The following is a 23,290-nucleotide window of genomic DNA, read 5'->3' as shown; positions in this document are numbered from 1 at the left end:
GCAAAAAGTCCATGTCAAAGAGCAGATGGCTTTTCTTTAAAAGGACACTACAGTTCTGCTCTAACTATGGAAGCAGCAAGGCTCTGAATGAACTAGTTCAAGAAAGAAGACAAGTAGAAGTTTAGCTCATGCTGATTGCATGAGCCAATTCAGTTCGTCTTGTGCCTTTTGTGTGACAGAAACAATGCATTTGCTGACTACAGACACATCCCTGCACTATTCCAGCTATTGAATACCTATCTCCTCTAAAACAACTATGTAGTTGTTCAAGGGAGCCACAAATGACTTCTTTCACAGTCTTTGCAGAGCAGCAAGCTAACAGAGCTTAGAGGAAACAGGGACTCTACTTTTCATAGAAAACGGTATTGGTACCTTTACAACTGTACAAATCCCAGCAAGCTCACAGAGTAAACAGCTCAGCTCCTCCCCACTCCCAAGCTAACTGCTAAGATGTGCACTGCATACAGTATTCCCACCTAGACTCGGCTCTGGAACAATTCACAGGCATTAGCAAAACAAAACCACACCATTTCTGTACAAAACAGAAAACCAACATAAAAAAACACACCCCAAAACCCAGTATCTCCTTAACCATGACTGTCCTCAATACCATGTGCCTGGCTGCTCTGAAATAAGACAGACAAGTAGAACAGGCAGGGAAGCCCCATCTTCCCCTTTGAACTATATGCAAGAGCAGAGCAGGTACGCACTCCTCGTTTTGTGCTGGGAGTTGCGTGACTTGATGTCTTCAGACAGGCTGTGGTCAGACACCTCTGAGCCTTAACCACACTCCTGTTAGGTGACAGCAAAGGGACTGGATGTCCTGAGGGGAACACGCACTAATCCTGCACACTGACCATGTGTAGCTCCCCTTCTCCCATTTGCTTGTGCCAAAAGAGGTGAATGAGTTTGCACATATTTTAGCTTAGACAGTAGAGATTCCAGTTTAATGCCAGCTATCCTTTACTCAATAGTAAGATCCCATTTACTTCCTATTCAAGAATCTGCAATAATCACTCAAAGGGATCCTATTACGAACAGGTTCCTGAGTCCATGACCTAGTGTGCAGCCATTAGACAGAAGTCTAATGCTCGGGCAAATAAGGCAGCTCTTTCCAGGAATAGGGTAACTCTTTCCTTACCATGAATACTATGTTCTTGCTATTCCTACTCTTGGTTACTATTAGCACAGTTTGACTTTCAAGTGTCAAGCTGAATTCGCAGGATTGGCAGCTGGAAATAAACAAAACAAAACTTTGTAATGTGTTAACTGAACACACATACTTTGGCATTGCTCAAATCACGAACACTGAACTCCATGAGACCATTTTGACTGAATTTTTTCCAGACTATAGCTTTATTTTAAAATTATTACAGCAAATTCACAACTCCAATCCTACGTTCTGTTTTAAGATGGAATTTCAACCCTACTAGTTAATTAAAGCCACCACCTGGAGTGAGCTGGCTTTCAAACTGATTTCCTTTGTCTCTCTAATTCACACATATTAATATTTTATTTTCTACTGAAAAAAAAATATGAAAAGGAATGTCACAAGTGTGCCAAAGACAAGGCAGATAAAATTATTGCAATAAAACAAAGAAAATACACTTGTTACTGCCAGGTCTCAAGATGAATGCTGCATTATACAGACATTTTAAAGGCTTAAAACTGCAAATTGCTCTATTTTACATACTGTATTCTAGCCTTTGCATCAAGATCTTTTCTAATTTTTTCTTATTGTAATGAGAATGGGAAAGGGTTGGGTTTTTATTACCTGAACATTTATTCAATGGAGAAACAAAGACTACGTTATATATTACAACACATGAGCTATTAAAACAATGTGACACTATAAAATATGCTGCAATACTCATTATGGGATAACAAAGCTAAACCTGAGCAAATAAATGTATCTGCCAGTCAGCAATAACTATACAGCTAGAGTTTATAATCTTTAATTATTTAAGAAGGAAAGAAGCTTGTAATAATTAAGTTTTATAGGCTTCTTAAATTGTCATTACTAGGTGCTCACAAAACTTTAAAACAAGTATCTTTCATCTGAAATAACTCTTTTTTATTTTTAACAACAGATGCAGTTGTTCACTTAACTGATTAATTGAAAAAAATCATTAACTATTGTGTTTAAAAATTCCACACACAGTAAAGATAACATTTATTTACTCTCTCATCTGGACAATGTATACACCAATCCTGCTCAGGTATTTACAGGCTCTGCATCTCACAGTGACTGATGCGATACTGTCTTTACATAGCTTTGAAAATGTTTTTTTATGACAAATCTGTAAATCACATGGATTTACATCACATACTTCTGCAACTTGAAGTTGAGACGAACTTGTCATTTAATTCATTAAAATATATTGGTGAGATAGTAACACCTTTAAAGTTTCTATAAAGTCTATGCATCTTTGCCATGCATATATAACCAAATGAACTGACTTCTGGTACAAACAGACACCATTCAAAGCAGGTGTAGAGAGAAGTTCTACAGTGAACTGTTATAATCTACAGTGACAGGAGGAGAGGAAGGTTCCCTGTTTCAGAAGAAACACATTTATGGGTTTAAAAAAGTATATTAAAGGTTACTAAATTTTAAATTACACATTAAATTACGAAAGAAACAACATAAAACTACAGAAGAACAAGAAAGCTTTCAATGAACTCCACATGACTTTCTTCTTTTCCCAAAACACATTCAGCCATTGCCTGAGTTCCTACTAGAATTTTACCATGGACCTCTATGGAAATGAAATGATCAGTCTTAACTATTTCTGAAAAGTTTCACCTCCAGCCACTGAAATCAGCACAAGTTACACAGCAGCAGAGTTTTGACTGGAAAATAATATGCCACACTACAAATTACACTAAATAGGTACATTTAGCATCTTGCAGAATCAAGTTCCTATACAGTTTCTAAATCGAGAATTTTACTCACAACATGGGGCTTCATTTTTTCCTCAGGAAATGTGTGTGCTATACAGATGGTTTATTTAATCCATTCCCACCTAAATTAATCAAAGCAATCTGTCCCCAAAAAATAAGAGTCTTCATACAGGATTCTGCTGCCATTTGACAAATTGTGTACATTTATCTAGGAGAAGTTGAAAATTCTCCATAAAGAAGTTACCACATCTAAAAATAAGTGACATTATGAAAAGGCAAGCAGGATGTGTTATTTAGCGTAATATGAAATTTAAACAGTACCACCTCAGATACACTTTAAAATGCTTTTAGTAGCACCTGGTTGTTTATACATCTTCTGTGGTGAAAAGGTCAATAGAAATTCACCTCTAAGGTCACAGTTGCTAAGCAACCGTTTTCGGCAGTTCTGCAACACCGATCAAGCGTATTGCGTTCCACTGCCTGGTTTCAGAATAAACGCGCGTAGCATCCTACCTGGCCTTTGAAGCGCACCGAGCTTCTTTTCCCAAGAGCGCGGGCACCCATCGTTGAGGCGCTGCTCAAAAGGATACGCCCTGGGACCACCGGCTTGCGGTTCACCAGAGCAAAGGAGAGCTCAGTCTTCAGGAAGACCACGGAGGGTTTGATGAGGTGCTGCCCAAATCTCAGCATGATAAATGTTAATCTTCAGGGTCTGAAAGAGACGATGGTTAAGATAATTAAGGGACTGACTTTGCCTTTCCAAACAACAGGAATAAGACAACCAAATCGTCTAGGCAGCTTCTGAAAGAAAGTGCCTCCTGCACTCCGCAAGGCATTGATTGGGCTTTGGAAAGGATGGTAAGGCTTTCCTAAAGTATCACTTCTTTGAAGGGCTGGTGGAAAAGGCTTCTTCCCAAGGCAAAAATTTTACATATAATTTCTTAAACCCTTTCCTCCTCATCTTGGCAGGGCTACAAAATTCTAGACAGAGAACGTCATTTCACCCTCCCCCTTTCATTTGTTCTGCATTGTCTGCATTTGGGTCCTATGTGCTTGGAGAAGCACGAACAGTATTTCACATGCCCTTTGCCACAATGCAAATCAATGCACACAGGACTTACAAAATAAAGAAACCACATTTTCTAAATCAATCTCTCCACTAAATACCTCAATTGAAGAAATACCGACAAATTAAGGAAAGCGTATTAAGTCATTTTCCATCCATGCTTTCTAGTTTGAGCAACTGAAATGTGAAGACGATCAATAGTTGTGTGCAACATTTTGTCTTACACAAAGCAAGCCAAAGATTTCCACTTCCATTCACTAAAATTTTCTCTCCTCCTGATAAGGATGAAAATCCTTCTTAAATAGCTAAGGCACAATCCTAACTGTGTCTATTTTAGGTCTTTAAGCCCTAGAGTATTTTAAGTATTTAATTCAATCAGAAATATCCAAGGTGCTGCAGGGTAAAATATGAAGTAATGAAGAATCTCATGTGACAATACTTCAGACACATCAAAAGCATTATACTAACATTACCTTGTTTGAACCAAATGACTAATCAGAAAATACAGTTTTATAAGTTGCTTCAGATGGGGAAAGATATTGTTAGAGTCAAGGAGGGTCTTTTGCTGCAGTTATTTTCTTGCAAGCCTACTGTGTTCAGTAAGACCCAAACTTGGTTCTTAATCTAAAAGATTTGTTCCAATTTAAGGTCCCACTCCTCGTACCTCGTCCAACAAAAAGTACATATAACAACCCCCTCTAAGGGCACAGACTTTGAAAGCGTCTTTGAGAAGTGCTTCTTCTTTGGAAGGAAGTTCTGGCTTTTTAGCTATCTGATTCCACAAAAGAACTTAACTAAATTAAATTAAGGATAGCAGATGCATCTATCAGGCTTTGCACCAGAAAAACATATATAAAAATTAGTATAAGATACAGTAACCAATCAGATGACTACACGTTCAAGTAATAAACATTCTTTAAGCAGGCACCATGTCTTGTTTTTATTTTGAAAATCACAGATGAAAGGAAATGCTTGAGCAGACCACGGAAGAGCAGAGATTTCAACCATCCCTATTTCAAAGATCTGAAAAGGTTCTGTAATTGTTTTTTTCCCATAAAGTCAACAGAAGATTAAGCGTCTGAGAAGATGTGTCCCTTACCATATATTAAACCTGAAACTTGACAGCATACAAAACCCAAGTCTCTTTAGCTACTAGAAGAATCACTTACCAGGGGAAACACCTGCTATCGTGTGCTGATGTCTGAAAAAAATGACTACTAGGAACTTCAACCAATCTTCCTCGTGTCTCTTAAGCAGTCCATCACCAAACCCCCTGGGGTTCTGATTAAAACATGCAAGAATATTTTTTCATGATATGACAAAGAGACATGGTTCTCTTCGCAATGAAGGAAATGTTTCTGATCAAAGAGGAAAACACATTAAATAGCTAGGACTACCATCCAGTGATGAAACTGAAAGCTAGTATCTCCAGTAGCTGGAAAATCAAATGTACCACCAGACCTGTTGTTGCACCTAGCAATACTATGGACGGAAATAAAAGTACTACCAATCAGTTCTTACTCTGTCTTCCAGACTACTGATAACTAAAAGCACTCTCCAGAGACATGGAATAGACTTAAACACAGAACCAAGGCTTTAAACAGATGCTGATTTTAAAATCTGATGCTTTGAAATTCGATTTAACAAGGCAGAGAACCTGAGACTCAAGTAATCACCAGGAGAAGTCCTTTGGCTGTTTGCGGCCATAAGCAAAAAACAATAAACAATAGCAGGATAAGGTTGATGACATTGGAAATAAGGCCTGGATCCCATGCTTCAACAACTGAGACTACAGGAAAGCTGGAAATGGATGACCTGGTGCTTTTCTATTCTAATTATCTATCTAAAGTTACTAGGGGCTCCCTTGGGCCTTGCTAGGCCAATGCTGACTCTGAAACTCACTGTTAAAAATAACCAAATCCTACTCTGAAGTGTATGTTGTGAAATTCTTCAAGTTGCAGCATGGAACAAATATTGATAATTACAAGAACCAAGGTTAAATTTGTGTTAAGGGCTTCATGTTATGGGCAAGGGCATTCCCCGAGATAAAAGTTTTGCTGAGTCAAAACATCACTGCAGGTAGTGGATTTGGGACAGATAAAGACCATATTGGAGAGTTGATAAGCAATAAAAACCACTTTTATTTGAACAAGAAGTCCGATATGAAGATCTTTTCTTCTAGCTTAAATATCTAAATATGCTAAATATTCTACTACATATCTAAATATCTGACTATCCTACCCAATATCCTACTACCCACACAATTAAAATGTATTTCTCTCTCCCCTTTTAACTCTGAGGATTTGGAATCCTATTTGGATTTAACAGTAGACTACTTATCTAGCCTAAAGAGCTCTATTTAACATCTGCATACAAGAGATGTTAAATTAATGGGAAATCCTGAGTGTTCAATATCTCAAAATGGGAAGAGCTAGTACCACAAAGCAGTGGGTAGAATGTACCAGAATGTTGGAATGGAGGCCAAATTCCAAAACTGACATTTGGGTTTACCTGAAGTTGAACAGAGCACTGTAGCCAGCAGGTACTGCTCCAGCAGGTAACCTGTGGCAGGCAGGGAAGCAGCAGAATTCCCTGGGCCCAAGAAGCTCATTCACAACTGGAAACCAAGGCCATGACTCTACAAATCTCTACATCATCACAAGCAGTTAGTGCAACCTCCAGTGAAACTATGGAGAATACGACTGCAATCCACAGCAACACCATAAAGAAGAGTCTCTCCAGGATATTCACCATCATCTGGACCCTACCAGTTACTGACCATAATTTCATCACTGGAATGGTTTTATGAAAATTAACCCTAAGCTGTATTGGGAAAAATACATATCACAACAATCCCACACATCCTTTTTCATACTTCAAGAGAGATTTTCAAAAACATTTTAGTCAGTTGAGTTGACATCCTGCATAAATACACTCAACATTTGCCAAAATAAATGCGTGCAACGTTATTAGCTGCACAGTTTTGGTCACCATTGTTTTCTAATATTGATGGGTATTTTCAATGCTTGGAAAACAATTAAAAATGCATTTTCAGAAAATGCTAAATGGATCCATACATAGATTCTGTGGACCACAGAATTTAGATTGACTATACCATGTATTCATAATACACATACCACACACATCTTTACTTATTTCACTGCCAACTTCTTAAATAAAAGTCCAGAAAGGATCAGTAAAGTAAAAGCACTGGCCTCACACCTCCCTGAACAATAATTTGAAGAATCAGCTTACAGCCCAACTGGGCTGACCCAGAATTATTAGAACATTTTTAAATCTCATGCATGGAATTAATGCATGTATTAAAACCTTTTCTATTTGCTTACTACACAATAATATATCTGAATAATATATTTCTATCTTGATTCAGACTAAATAAACATAGCATGTGTTTCAAACAAATGTGTCGGTTGTATTGGTTGCGCTATGTAATACTGCAGATTTCCCAGCGCTGTTCTCTCCAATTCTGAAAAGGGATTATGGGAATTTTTTTTCTTAAACAATTATTCATGATCTACTATATATCACTTAAGCTGTTTTTTGCCCTAGTGATCATCTGTGTTCTTCTGTAGAGCATGATCGTCTGTGCTCAGAACCAATACAAATGCTAAAAAATACATTAGGGAAATGAGTAATGGGTACAACTGAAAAATCCGTGGCTACACAGCAACACACTGCAGCAAGTCTGGAATATTCCAGAGTGCAGTGAGGCAGGAAACTGCTATGAGCAGAGCAAGTTTTTAGTCATCTGAATTCTACCTGTTATTGCTTGAATGGCCTGTAAACAAGCAGGAATCAATGCAGTACAGGTGCATGCATGCAGGTCATGAGATGCAAATAGTGTGTGCACAAGGTTTCCCAGCTGATTGGAATCACCTCACTAAGTCTGTTCCTCCAGGGATTGCCATTTTTCACATAAAGAGGAGGTCACTGCCAGCTAAAACAGAAACTAAATATAATTGGTGAAAGATGTTTCTTCTTTAATGATAGTAGTCTTTCTAATCTTCAGTAATAAGGAGGACAATTACAAAGTAATGTTAGAAAATGAAAGAAATCCATTTCTGATAAAATTTCAGCCCAGTTTAACACGGTTTCTATTCTGACTATTCAGATGAAAAGTGTATTTACTCTTCTTCATATTGCACGTATACATTACATTGCCTATTTCATCTGCCTCATTATCCTAATTAAATTTCCTTCAAGCTGCGTTCCTGCAGTTGTAGGTGGGAATATAGTATTAAAGGCTAACATAGCAAGTAGACTAATTTTATAGCCACAGTAGATCTCAAATCTGTATAACCTGTACTAGGGAAAAAAAAAAATTATACTGGCATTCTACATTACATCCTGAAAAATAAGAGTGCTAAAATGAAGAAAAATATTGAGATACACTGAAATATTTGCAAATATTATTACAGTTTTGTAAAATTTCAAGAATACGCACATTGCATTTGCCCAGCCTATATAAATACTACTCATACATTTAATGTATTTTTGAGAGGAAATCTAAACACAGGTCTCAATTCTCCAAGTTTATTTGGTTTGGGGGACTTGGGGTTTTGTTTTGTGCTTCATTTTTTAAATAGCATAAGCTGTAGAATTATTGGTGTCAAATACATAGGAAGAACTCTGAACAGTAGGTAAGGTTCACCTAAAGACAGGTCCCTAGGACATCAGGATAGGTGTCTGCTTGTTACATGTCATCTCTAGAGTCAGAGACCAATAGCCTGGAACACCATTGGAAATTACTTTTTCTGTACTGCATATAAGGAGTGATGGCACTAATCCTTTTAGGCTGTCTTCCTGCCTCCATAGACCTCCCCATTGGATGCTTAATTGAGATGGTGCTGGTACTCCAAAATGCCTCTTTATTTTATCATACAATTACTTGTCCTTAACAACACGGTGTTGAGATCACCACCCACTGGAAACCAAGCTCAAGGCTTTTGCTGAGCAATCACACGAGCACTGTTCTAGGAAAGCTACAAATCTGGTTGTAACGAGAGAACACAAGATAATGCAAATGGGCTGCTAACTTAAAATGTGTATATTAAAGAATATCAATTACAATACCATTATCTCTCTGTGCTAGTATAAATGAATATTTTAGAAACAATCCAAGGAGTATTCTTAAATTATAAAGTTTGTCATTTTACCATATTAATGTCACCTGTTCATTAATTTTGACACTCCTGATTCTGCTATTCAATTTCACTGTAAGAACACTGCAAATTTATATGGCAAAATGAAAACAACATAGCTGATTTTTTTTTTTTAAGGTCTTACAAAAAATCCTTTTTTTTTTTTTTTTTTAAATCAGCAAGATAAGACAATTTGTGTCACACGCTGTAGTTGAGGGAACAAGGTAACTCTCCAGTAAATGATGTTTATAGCTAACTTCAGGATTTTCCATCACATTTTCTAAACTGCCTTTTATCCTACAAAACTATACCCTTAAATGCATATTTGTCATTTTTCCCTCTAAAAGGTTTGATTATGTGGAAGGTGATATTCCTACTAAGACATCTGAATTCTGCACCATGTTCAAGAAGTGATGTACAATGAAGAACTGCCCTGCATGCTATCTCTCCTCTCTTCATGCTTTATTATTTGTTACTTGTTCCCTTCCTCATGGCCACTTTGTGAGGATGAAATCCACACAATTCAGAATATTACTTATTTAAACTAAGCACATAGCAATGAATGTCCTTGTTCCTAGAAGCCGGGATTTGCCATTTACCAAAGAATACTTAAAGAAAACTTATGAAAAGAAAGAATTTTATTCTAAAATCACTCAGTTTTTCTACTATCTTTTTTGTGTGTGTCTGTCCTTAGAGCGGCTTTATCTCTCAGCATCCTCTACTCCCACCCTTGTACAAGATTTAACTACATATTTTGAGTTCTTCCAGTTTCAGAAAACGGCCTCTAATTAAAAAAAAACCCTCTCCCTCTCAGTGAGCCAAAATAATGCACGCTACTGCTATTTCTGGTCTGAAAACGCCAGGAAGAATTACAAAACTAGAAAAGGTGCTCAAGTATCTTTGACAGCCATAGCCTAGATTCTCTCCATGGGGATGGTATTTAATGCTCTACATGGGGTTGAACAGAAAAGCTTGTGTGGATTATTTTCCATTTTTACCACCCACAGAAGCTACTGAACAGAAAGCCCATTAAATGTGATGCATGCAACCAATCCTGGCGGTGTTGACAAGGACTGATTTCTCACGTCATATGCAGATTATGATGGACTTGAATCCACTACACGTGGCTTCCCCTGCTTAATCTAGCAGGGAAGAAAACATCAAAACTATTACTGTTTAAATATATTGCCATTTTCTTAGCATGGTCAATCAAGCTAAATTATCTACACTTAAAATTAAAATAGACTGTAGTCTGTTGCAGAGTACCTAAGCACCTTAGTGTGTATGATGCTAAGGGTCATCCACTTGCAATCCCATAGCCTGCCTTCTCTTTGCAGCTCTGTTCCCTTTCACCCAAGCTGCAGCAGCGTTTCCCAGCCCCTCTGGGACAGTATTTTTCCACTCTGCTCTCACAGTGTTGATCTCACAGTCTTGCACTTGGAAGCCCTGGTATTGCTGTTATAAGCACATTCTCATAGGGCATGACTGTGACCACCATGAGAATTGCCCTTTCCTCCACCCCCTTCTCCTACTGCCTGCTTGTAGCTTTTGGGTTACACTAGTGGACCCAAGACCGTGCCTACACAAAGCTTACGGACCCAGCAGCACCCAAACCCGAGCACGGCATGCTCCAGTTAATATTAATAGCATCACGAACAGGAACCTGAGGGAGGCCTGATGAGCAGGGTCTGATGAAAACTAGGTAGTTCCCAATTAGCATGGGGTTAACTTTCTTCACAGTAGCCTCTATGGTACTGTGCTTTGGCTTTGCGACTACAACAGCGCTGACAACACACCAATATTTTGGCTATTGCTGTACAAGGCTTTCTCTTTTTTCCCACTCTGCCAACCACCAGCAAGTTGACATGTGTTTTCATCTGTGGCTCCTGATAGTAAAGCTGCATGCCTCTAAACGTGTCTCAACACCATTTGCATAACCAGTCTAGCCCTCAACATAATATATTTGAAGCAGAAGATGCACAAAATTCAAACAAAGCACTGTTAGCCTATTTAAAAGCTATAGGTCAAATACAATACTAGCATACGCTAGTTGTATCGGGATCTGAACTTACAGCCCCCAGAACAAAGCAAAACTCAGATCCATTTTAAATGCTGGTAAGCTTTAAGGGGAGCCTTACACGGTGCTAAAACATCTTCCTGCTGCCTCCCTTTGGATCTTCATCTGTTTTGGTTCTTTTTCCCTTTTATTTTTTTATTTATTTTTAAAGTACTTTTTACACTTTTTTTTTTTTTTTCAAAATTGTTCCTCTTCAGGCATTAAACAGTTTGTCTATCACACCCAATAAGCTACTGTGTGGGTACACACAGGCACACGTATGGAAGTCTGTCCTAAGTTTCCTCTCTCCTGGTTGTTTGGTCTGTCATTGACATGACTTTTACAGTCTTCATTTTAAAAGAAAAATTAAAACCAAAACAAAACCCAAAGAACAAACAAAACAAACAAAAAACAAAACCCAAAATAAAACAGCCTCCCCCCCAAAAAAAAAAAACCACAAGCCCCCCCCACCCCAACAATTCAAACTTCCAGACACCCAGGTCTTTGTTTACCAAGAACGATACAGACACCTAAAAGGAAGTGAACAGCTCTGTAGCAACACTGTAAAGCAATCACAACATTAACAAGTTAATCAACAAATGCAGAATCAAACCAGACATCAAAAGCAATATACCATCCATAATACATGTAGAGGGCATAAATATTTTTAAATGATGTAGAAGTAGTTATCAAATTCATTTCTATAGCAAGCATTTTGGAATACAAATTAGGCCATCTTGTTTGTTTCTTATAATTCAGGTAAAGAGTGCAAAGTTATACACAATAAATGAAAAGGTTTATAAAGGCAAAAGAACTGTTTAATACATTAAACTTAAAGAAAAGTGAGGGCTTAGAAGAATCATGAAAGCACTAAACATGCTCTACATTCTTCAACTGCCCATATGTATACCATGTTCAGTAGAAGATGACTCATAGAGCATTTAACCATACTAAGAAAATAGTTCTGGCAGTGGAAGCTCATTGTCTGCCTCTGTGCTCAGGTAACAGCTCAACTTTTCCATATACTAGGACTTGTTTCCAAATATCACATTAAATTTCTTTTTGCTATTTTGACACCCTAGCTATACCTGCAACTTTACTTTTTTCAAAACCGTTCTATGATGACTAACATGAAATAAAATTCCTGTCTTGCATTATACTGGAGTTGGTTTATGTCCATTTTATGGCAGAATACATAAGCATAAACTTATCACACTGCAATATTACAGAAGATACCTTTAAAAAGAATCCCAATAACAAGACTTGATCTAGAGCTTCACAATCTTCTCTGCTAGATATCTGTGCCCACTTTTCCTCATATTAGCAGAGATGATCCAAGATTATAATTCCTCCTTCCATGGTCATCCAAGAAGATGACATGAATCCAAAGAAAAGTCTGATAAGAACTTTTCAAAATCCATGTACTATATCAGTGATTTTAAGCAAGATGTTTTATGAAATGGGATACAATCAACAGATTTACCTCCTCATTGACTTCTACTGAAAGAGCAAAATATGTACAAGCATACATATGCAATAAAATAAATGTTCATAAATCTTTCCTTAGTGTTAAACTCCTAGGAAAACAAACGCACACACATTATATTTTAAACATTGTTTAATAACTTGCATGCACCATAGCTATTATCCCGATGCATGGAGAAATCAAGGTTTTGGGGTTGCTTCTGCAAGTCATTCTGATGAACGAGACCTTTAGTGTTGTAATAACTGTTGTGAGTAATGGAACAACCAATGGCTTTTATTAAGAAGGAACACTGAATAATGTATTACCAACACTAAGATCAAGGGAAAAAATATTTTTATCAGGGAAAAAATATTAATATCAATCATGCAATTTTTTAAAGCAGAAAGGTAAAAGGCAGAAAAGGAAAAACTTAAGAAAATGCTACACGGTATGCAGTAAATGGTAGAAATTAGACTGTGAAAATCCTTTTTTGTAGGGTGGCTACCTAGGGCTACATTACATGCTAGAGGAACAATAAAAGATTCTGACATTTCTTGAGCTATATAAGTGTAAGGAAAACTCTACCCTGGTGAAGGGAGAGGTGGGGGAGGAAGGTCGCTATAGAGACTAGCACACTGCACATTGAAACACTTGATTTTATGCTCATTTCTTTTGAGGCTACAAACCAAGAGAGCTGACATGATGGAACAACTAGGAATGTTCTTTTGCTATAGCCTTCAGTGGGAAAAGGTAGCTTTAAAAATGTGGAGAGAAGAAAAAGCTGTCGTGTTTTAGCTTTCTTATTTATTACTTATATAGCACTACATAAAGTCACTTTATAGGCTTTAGAAATACACACCAAGACTAAGCCTTCCCCTGAAGTGGCTTACTATTTCCTTTGAGTGAATGCAATTTGGATATCTATAGTATTGGACAGAAGAGGTGGGGCAAATAGAGTTGCAGAAGAAAAGCTGCAGGGAGCTAAGTGAAAAGATTCAAGGAGTACAAGTCTATTGGGAGAAGAGAGAAATGGCTTTTCCCAAAATTCTGTGATGGTATAAACCAAAGCACAATCAGAAAAAGAGAGAGCACAGGGTGTGCTATGGCAAAAGGATGGTCCACACAACTCAGGGCCAGCACTAGTCCAGACAAAAAATGTGTGCAATGAGCAAGAGGTGTTGCATAGTGAGTTTCCAGACACCATTCCGCATTTTTTAACTTATGGTACTGAGAAAACAGTTACCTCACTTCAAAAACCCTATTGATTCAGCATACACTTTTAGAGATTGATTTTATTTTGTTCTTTTCTCCTTTAAACTTTTTGATACTTAGCACCAGAGAAACTGAAAGATGCAAAAAGTTTCACCTTCTTCATATGAAACTACTTCAGTTAAAGGACTGTAGAGTTAAAGTAAATCCAGCCTTACTAAAAAGAAAATTATCAACAGAAAGATTGAGGCAGTTGCGACTTCTGAAAACTCACAAAGAAAAGAAAAAAGCCACACATATACAGTGTCTCTTGGCCATACTTTTTGCCCAAGTAAAGAAAAATAAGACGCAAATAGTAAGAACAAGTCTGGTGTTATCATACCTAATTTCATTCTGAATGCAATGTATTAGTATTAGACCACAGTTTTGCCTCTGTAATACTATGAACTTGTATTTGGAGCAATTCCTGCAATACCCAAGTGTCTCCACAAGCATTTTATCTTGCTGAATTAATAAATGTAACACAAACATTTAGAGGAAAATGCAGACACTACAATTTGCCTAACAATTCCTCAGGCATATAGATGAAGAGTCACTTAATGAAAATTTATTGTCAGATTTACATTTATATATAGCTAATAATACTAGATAGTGGGTTCTTTACATTTATGTACAGTGCATTTATGTCTAATGCTAGATGTTGGAATCTTTAAGACATCCCATTAGCTTTCATTTTACCACCTTATATACGTACGCGCTCTTCGAAATAAAGCCATTTAAACCATGTTGTTCCATGGGCACTGGAATTAATGAAGCTTCATTTCAAAGGATTTATGTCCCCATCTTTCCCACACCTCTTTTTGTTCACACACACCCCCCCCCAAGAATGAGAGCCCTCCCTTAAATATTTACACCATAGTCACTGGCAAAATAAAGCGTGCATGACTTTTTATTACTATTTCTGTTTCATTTAAACCAGTAGGACTGCAAACTGCATGCAAACAATGGTGGAAAGAAAATAGAGAAAACAGCTGTAAATGCACAAAATGGTTTGCAAATCTTTCAAAAAATACACACTGTATGCTTTAGTGAACTATTTGAAGAAAGGTGGTCATGAGTAAAGGAATCTATCTGAGAAAAAGAGGTTGTACACTTTTCTAGGTTTAACTTTCCCTCTCTGCACATATTTTCTCTCTGATTTTCCACAAATGCTCTCTGTATACTTGACCACATATTCAGAAAATGGGAAATAACATTCCTGCTTTCTGGCCGCTTTCCTGTCTTTATCAAAGATACCTGTAGCAGGGATCATAGCTTTCTGCATTTTTGAACAGTGCACTATGAGGTACTCGGTCAACAAGGTAATGTTGAACGACAACTGGGTTACAAGTCAATGGAAAGAATAAGCAAATTTTGGAAAGGGAAACAAACTCTTTCTCACTGTCAAACCAGCATTAAAGCACGATGGGAAACTACTTACAGTTTTCTGTGGTTGGTTAGATAATTCTGAACACAATGACTTAACTAAATTTAGGCAAAAATAGGCCAGTCTTATGTGATTATTTTGAGGAGATGTTGCATATCTGGTAGTAGAAAATCAACCCTACTAGGGTTATATCAAAACACATCTATTTACTGAATATGACCCCTTTCTGTAAGATATTTTCTGCTGGAAAGAAGTGGCTTGCAGTTCCTGTTATCTAATATACACATGCATTAGATTTAGTCCAGTAAAATACTAATCCTAACAGATTTTGGGTTAGATTTTAGCGTAAGACCTGGCTATTCTGCCTCCTTCCCAACCAAAAGAGCCAAATTTCCTTGTCTAAAGCCAACACGAGGTTTGTCAGAGCCTTTACTGGACACAGACCTCGAAACATAGGCAACAGATGCTTATGAAAAAAAAAAGGGTCAATGCAGTGTTTGTCAATTTCAGCCTAAATTTGTATTTGGAACATGGCCACAGACACAATCATGCTAGGGAGAATTTGGTTTTGATGTTTTCTAAGAAACATTGCTACAGCAAGAGATGTCTCTGAGTAAATCCACCTCCCTGTATTCAACTGTCTGGACTTTGGAGAACAGGCTGTAGTGTGGTGTCCTGACATAACAGTAGTGAAACTTAGGCTCTGAAATTGGAATAACAGAGGATAATAATTTCTGTGCAACATCATAATGCTACAGTAAGCCTTACCTAGATTAGGGCAATGACTACTATGCTACCTGCTGAAATAGCCATCATTGTTGCATGCATCTCCCAAGCACTTTTTTATTTAAAGATTTTCACCTTAAATTGCTTTCTTTACAAGTCTTTTTCCACTGTAGACATGAGCTCTTAGCAAATCAACCACTAAAATGTATCATATAGTTTTCTAGCTTCCATAGGTTACTTTCAGAATCAAAACTTAACACAACTCCAGCATTTTCTCCTTTCATTAATTTACACAAGCAAAAGAAGTCAAAGATAATCTTGTCAATATTATTAAAGTCAAATTTCAAAAATATAGATGTAATAAGGTATTTTCTCCACTGTAATACTTGCAGCAGAAATACAGATAAGTCAAAACCAGAGGGGAAGATATTGTGGTAAGGAGCCTAAACCTGCATTTTCAAGATGCTGGTCTGCATCTTCTTTGGTAAAAGATTAAGGACTGCTTAAAACATTTCCTTAAAAAGATAGGAAAATTTTTAAGTGCATGTAATTTCTACAACTGTTATTATTTTAATGGTCTTATGTCTTAAGTATGTTGTAGTGTATACTAATTATAACATTTACCTGCATATGCACATTCTCCAGCTTGCTTTTTACTTCATGGTTGCCAACTATCCTGAAAAACATGCATTTTAGTCTATCTGTAACTACCCTAAGGTTCCTGATTTTTTTTCCTTTTAGACAATAGTCTATATGATTATTTTTTGACTTAGTCTCACCACACAGAATTGCATGAGTCACATAATCAAGCCATAAACCAAGCAAGTAATTTTGTATGTTTTTGCTGTATTTCTGGTTTCCTTTCCAACTCTGCATCACTTCAGGCATCAACAAAAAATGTTTTAGCGTTACTACTTTTAGCTTTTCAAGATTAAAAAAAAACATTTATGGTCACACGGTGAATTGGAATAACTGAGACAGTATTATGTTCTCATTTGTCAGTAAACCTGATAACATTTTAAATAAGAATTGGGTGCCAGATGACTGTTCTGCAACCAATTCTGGAACAAATTTCTGTATAATCTAGTGAAAGTGCTTTGGAAATCCTTGCCAGCAAGGCTTTCTAGTAAGATATTCATGAGTAATTAGAAATCTATAGACATGATTAAATCTTAATCTACAATCTGCAGGATGAATGTTTAGACTGAACTATGGCAAACTGGCAGAGAACTCAACTGGAGATCCCTCTGTAGGTTCAAGAATTTGGCTAGCATTTGTCAAAGCTGAAGCTCTGATTTATTTGTGATTTCCTCAGACTGCACTGGTTTCCACTGGACAGATAATTCATAAAACAGACTGCTAGCTCAGTTCCACAGCCCTCCACTTACAGCCCTGACTGCTTGAGAACCAGTATCAAATATTTTACAGAAGGTGGGCATAAAATGGTTATTTCTAATGAAAACTTTGGACTATCATTGCACCTCTTAAATAATGGATGTAATTTGCCTGGTCTTCATTATTTAAAAGGTCATTTACATGATACATATGTACTACACAAGCTACCCAGTAGGTAATTATACTTAGTCAAGCAGAGTTCTCACTAACTTTCATTTTTTCCTCAATAGCAAGCAGTTGCTCTGTAAGTAATGCCACAGCAATACCATAAAGCTCTGGGAATAGCTGGTTCTAAGCAGCCTGGAAACGGTTACAACTGTAAACAAAAGAGACTTTGACTGAAACTACTGAAAAATTCATTTTCTCTTGTTGTTATAAGAGATGTATTGGCTTACAGGAGTGCACTTCATAGCCAGGACAAAATCTCCCAACTCTACACAGAGAGTAGCATTCCAGTTCCACAAAAGCTATGCACTTTACACAGTATGAGGAATGTAGTCTAATAATAAGCTAAACATAGGCTAACACTAAAAAGGTGTTTAAAGAAACTGCTTCTATAACTAGCTAGGCAATTACAACATACATAGCCACTATTCTGATAGGCAGAGCCGCACTGAACACAAGAAACATTTCATTTCTCTAATCATTGTCAGCTAAAGATTTCAGAGCTTTAGAAAAATATATAGAAATATCCATCTGACAGATAAGAAAAGAAAGCACAGATAGACTTAGGAGAGCATAAATTGCCAGAAAAAGATACAGTAAAATCTTTGTTCCTTGGTCAATCCAATAAAATTAAAATTCTCCAGAATTAATAGAAAGACTCACGGATCACTATATTTAGCCTTGGTTCAAATCCATACTGCTGGTTTTAAAAGACTATGAAGACCTAAGGTATTATCTTGAATTATCTATGCTTCTCTTCTAGCAGCCAGCAAGCCTAAAAGAAGAACTAGCATAAAATAAACTACCAATGGAGAAATTACAAGTAAAATCAGGTACATGTAATCGTATTTGCTATACAAAATGTGGAGATGACACTTAAAAATCACCAATTAAAGTTTTCCTAAACTGAGGAATAGTACTTTGCTAAACATGCTCATGAATCTTCTGGTATTTAGAATGTCTTCATAGAGGAAAGAAATCTGAATATAATATGAAAATACATGAAAGTACATTTGGAAAGATCCTCTTAATATTTATCATAGAAAAGATAATACTACCTTTTAGGCAATAGGGTTTCTCGATTAATATTCATTCCCCAAATTAACTGGATCATGAATTTCAATATTTCAAATTAATCTTTCTCCATTGCAAAAAGCAAACAATCAAACTGACGAGGATGAGCATTCGGATGGCTTGTGTAATCCCGATATATGTACAAGCATTAAGAAACAGTCTTTAATAATAAAATCATATATTAGAGTTTTCAGCAGGACCCACTGTCTCTTCTCTGCAGGTGATTCACTGAAGTTTTGCCTCTTTCAGAGAAAGCTCAGAGCTCCTGTGTGATACTACATAAGGTATCAAATACAAACTTTTCCTTAGCGATCAATAGTGCCACATAATTTTCAGTTTACACACTTGAGATGCTGAGGAAGATACCTAGACACAAGAAAAATGCACCTGAAGTTGAAGTAGCAAGTGCTGTTTTCTGAACACGGTATGTACTACATGATCTGAAGGGCTCTAAAAATCCAATCTTATGTCTTAAAAAGTGCATCCAAATTTGGTGAATTATTCTGACCTTAATCTCTGTCAGTTCCCCATCTGTAAAATAGAGATAATACTGCATCCCTCATTGGGGTTTTGTGGAGATAAATTTAATTTAAAACCTGTGAAGCACTTGGATACAGCAGTGATGAGCAGCACAGAAAAGCCTATGAGGAAATTAATAATTCTGACTTCTGAGCAGCATCTGAACGATGCACTGTAAATAAGGCTTAGGGCCACATATCAAACACTGAGCATAAACCAGCATCTTGAATAGCTGCTCATTAATTGAGTACTGTCCATCTCGTGTACTGAGTAAGGAAGACATCTTCTGGAAAAGTCTTATGCATTCTTATAGCTAAAGACTTCACCATAATGCATATGCATAAGAGAAGCTGAGTTTAGGTTGCAATGCCAACCTTAATGTTAACACCCTCGTCCCTCGACTGCTTGTTTTTGCATTCTTAATAATGTTCTCTCCATGCAGTTTGTACATGTAACATTTATATACAAAGAATGAATTATGATCTCATTGTGCATCTCTGATTTCCATGCACAAGTGGTAATGAACAAAGCTTGGGTAAAAAAATTCCATTAAAAAAATAAAATACCAAGCTTGCCTAGGCTTGGTAAATTCAGCAGGGCTTCTACTGAATTTTCTCTTCAATTGCTTGAAATGGTCCAAGTGCTACTTCTGTTAACACTTACTATACATTACCATAAGAGACTTGGGAAGGTAAAACATAGCAGAGACTGTTGTTTCAGTTTTTATCAGAGGCATTCAATTTTAATTCTCAACAGTAACAGCAGCTGACATGTTCCCTTTGCTAGTTCCTGTGAAAATAAATCAGGCAGGAATTAAGCTAGAAGTGCACATGGGAATCAAGGAGAAATAGCATTTCCCCAACATGTTCTGCAGTGCCTTCTTCCTCTTCCAAAAAAAGTCCCTCTGCACCCTGTAGGAGCAAGTGATGGCCGATCTTGTGAGGGTTTATATGCAAGTCCTTTTCTGGTGATAACCGCCTCCTCCAGACTACATGTACATGTACATTGCTCTTGAGGCAACCGATACCATTGTGAAAGCCCTCTGACAGCACAGCTCTTGCAGAAAGAGCCCTAAACAAACAATCCTGCCACCTGACCCGAGACAGTAGAAGCTGGACAGTTTCCAGTCCTGATTTCATTTAGATGACATGTAAGTTGCTTATTAAAAGCAAGAAGAGTTACACCTAGCAACAGAAGATCAGAACCAGATACTGCAAGTTTCAGCTGAAGGAGTTTCCTAGAACTCAAGTACTAAACCAGCATAATATATTCAAGTTAAAATGAAATTTTTGAATACTAAATCATTTTAAAGTGATTACCTATTTACTGACTGTTTGAAAAAATAAAGTAGTTTTCCCAGAGACTAACTGTACAAAATCTTAAGAAAATAATACTCTCTTTTAACTAATTTAATCTGTGTAAAATTATCAATGGTCTTAAATATCACCGAGATAAGTGAAATCAATTACATTGCAGCTAAAATATCCTTCTTCAGACAGTACTTAGAAGACAGATCTTACACGTTTATAACAATTTTTATAGTAATATGAAGCCAGAAGTTGTTGTACCTAGAATATTCTGTCTTCTCAAAAGGGCAACAGAAAGCCAACATCTTTTAAATATTTAATTAGGACTAAAATCAAATTTACATAGTGATATGCCACATTTTCAGCTAGTGATGAAGACAAACATCTCTGCATATTATCAGTATTTGAAAGAGTAGTCATTTCTATTTCACTTTGCTTACAGAATGTCTCCAGAGGTTTTCACACTATTGTGCATCATTTCAGATGCTTCTTTTAGTTTTTTATTTAACTAGTTCATTGTTGATATAATTTGGGACATTACAGTTTCAACAGTAAAATATTTGGTACTTGATCAAAGTTTGAGATATGCCCTAAAATAATTGTATTTGCCTTTAGCAAACATTTTATTTGAGTTTTGAACAAAACTGCTGATGGAAGCTGATGAAAATTACTCCAGCTTGAAATGCACTGACAGATGTGCTATCTGGCAAGGGATTTCCCTGGAAATTTTCTAATTTTCTTTCACTAATTTAGAGAAGGTTTATTTAAAATCTGTTAGAATGTACTGAAGTACAGGGTCACATAATATCTGGTCATGGGAAGAAAAGGAAAATGTAGCTGAGAAACCTAAGCTCCTGCATCTTGAAATGGTAAAAATTTGTCCAGAAACCAGAAGTCTTTTAAATGATCTAACATTTTCTACCAAAAGGAAAAGGAAAAAAAATTAAAACTTATAATTTAATCACAGAATTAATAAAAAGGACATGCATTTCTCACTTTATGAGCTTTTGGAAAGAAAGGAAGTGAAAAAAAAATCCACAGAAAGCTTTCTTATTTTTCCTCTCTATTGAAGAAGTACTTAATTGCCAAGAAACCAAATTTCAGTAAACAGCAACAAATACACAAGCACACAAACACTGCATAAAAAAGCACTATGGAAATCTTAACATATTTCAAGGTTATGGCTTGTAGAAACTTTAGAAGTTCACACACAGATATTATTGCCTGGCAGGAAATCTGTCTTTTCCCAAGTCAAACTGGTATGAAATCAAAGAATTTAATCATTAATCATAAAACCCAAAATGACAGCATGGCCAGAACAAACAAACAAACCCCCCCCCCCTTACCTTCAAACTTCAGTTAGCTAATAATTTTCTTTTTTCCAACAGCAATATAACCAGCTGAACTGTGCATTTCCCTCTCCCCCTAGCATTAGAAGATCAGTAAGTCAGAGGTACAGAGAGAAGTAGTAGCTATTTTTATTAGAACTCCTATGCAGTCTAAAAATGTTGGCTAGAAGGGGTCTATGCAAATGTCGCCTCCCACCTTGGGACAAAAGAGTAACTATTGCGAACACTACATCATTTCAACCATGACTTTGGCCAACTGAATCTCCAAGGATGGACATTCCACAACCAGTCCCAGAAATCTGTTCTTCAACATGAAAAAAAAAGGTAGATTATGAATGACCATTGAAGGAAAAAATCATTAGGTTTCCACCAATAACATCACAAGCCTTATGGTGCAGCAGGTTCTTACATTAGATAAATATTACTCCCTCAACTTGTTAAATGGCATCTTGCCACAGATTGGCTTCCTAATAATCATTAAAAACATGGAAGGCTGTGTTTTTTCCATCCTCTTCCTATCTCTTTCCACTGCTTCCTTGAATGACTAGCACGAGCAAAAGTATCCACATCCCCTACACTGGAAGTACTTACATGTGTGCTGAAGAAAGCTCCTTTCATATTGTTGTAGTCAAGTTCTTACAATGGTATTGGAAAAACCTTTCTCTGCAGTAGAAGTAGGTAAAGTAGCTCATATTTTGCTATTTAATTAAAACAAGATGTTTGTACACATATATATGTATCGACACATGTGAACTTGCCAGACATATATCATTCTGTCTCCTGCATCAGTTAAATCTTCAAAAATTTAAAACTTCACGAATTAATGCAGTTTAATAGGTAATCACTTCCAAGGAAAGATTTTCTTTGACAGTAAGTTTTAACAACTAATTCTTATTCTTGTACTCTCTGAAGAAATTGCACTAACAATGTAACCGGAGTTAATCCAGGTTTAATCTTGATAATTGATTCTCATTTTAATATATGCTTATTAACTTTGCATTGCACAAGTTGAGCAAAGCTCCTACCCACTGGCAATCCAACATGCTCTCTACATGCTCCCCTTTGACCTGTTCAATAGCCCTTGAATGAGTGATATAACATAGGAGTACACTTTCCAGTATCACACTGCTAGAGCAGTGTTAAAGCACAGAAACCCACATCCACAAAACCGAACATTTCCTGAATACAATGTTTCAAGTGATTAAAAGACTTGGGAGATTTTCTTTTGTTGTTTTGCTTACATGTAACACACTCTTAATGTATTTAGATAAATGGAAAGTGAAACTCAACAGCTACATAGCAACGTGCAGCAAAGTATTCCAGTTCTATATGTAGAACATACGTTCCAAGCTGTGATTGACCTGTGTGTTAACTCTGAAGAATGGAATTTGGGGCCTTACTCTAAGATGTAGGACTGATATTTTGTAATTGATTGTTTTAACTGAAGAATATATACAGGTTGCTATA

At 36.7% G+C, this 23,290-nt stretch overlaps 1 protein-coding gene across 9 annotated transcripts in view; it reads right to left on the bottom strand.

The window, feature by feature from the left end:
- The window catches only part of FHIT (fragile histidine triad diadenosine triphosphatase), a 627,270-nt gene that overhangs the window by 427,948 nt on the left and 176,032 nt on the right, over window positions 1-23,290 (bottom strand). For 7 of the 9 annotated variants that reach the window (XM_069812001.1, XM_069811992.1, XM_069811997.1 and 4 more), the window contains one exon: window positions 3,495-3,616. In XM_069812001.1, coding sequence (XP_069668102.1) covers window positions 3,495-3,594 — 100 coding nt within the window. In that variant the 5' untranslated portion in view covers window positions 3,595-3,616. Of the gene's footprint in view, window positions 1-3,417; window positions 3,617-23,290 lie in introns of all 9 variants that reach the window. The other 2 variants (XM_069811999.1, XM_069812000.1) reach the window with 1 other exon arrangement.

The sequence above is a fragment of the Haliaeetus albicilla genome, chromosome 24 (genome assembly GCF_947461875.1).
Source record: "Haliaeetus albicilla chromosome 24, bHalAlb1.1, whole genome shotgun sequence".
NCBI classification, from domain to species: Eukaryota; Metazoa; Chordata; class Aves; order Accipitriformes; family Accipitridae; genus Haliaeetus; species Haliaeetus albicilla.
Note: the sequence above shows the minus strand (reverse complement) of the source record. Positions and strands in the feature narration are given on the sequence as shown.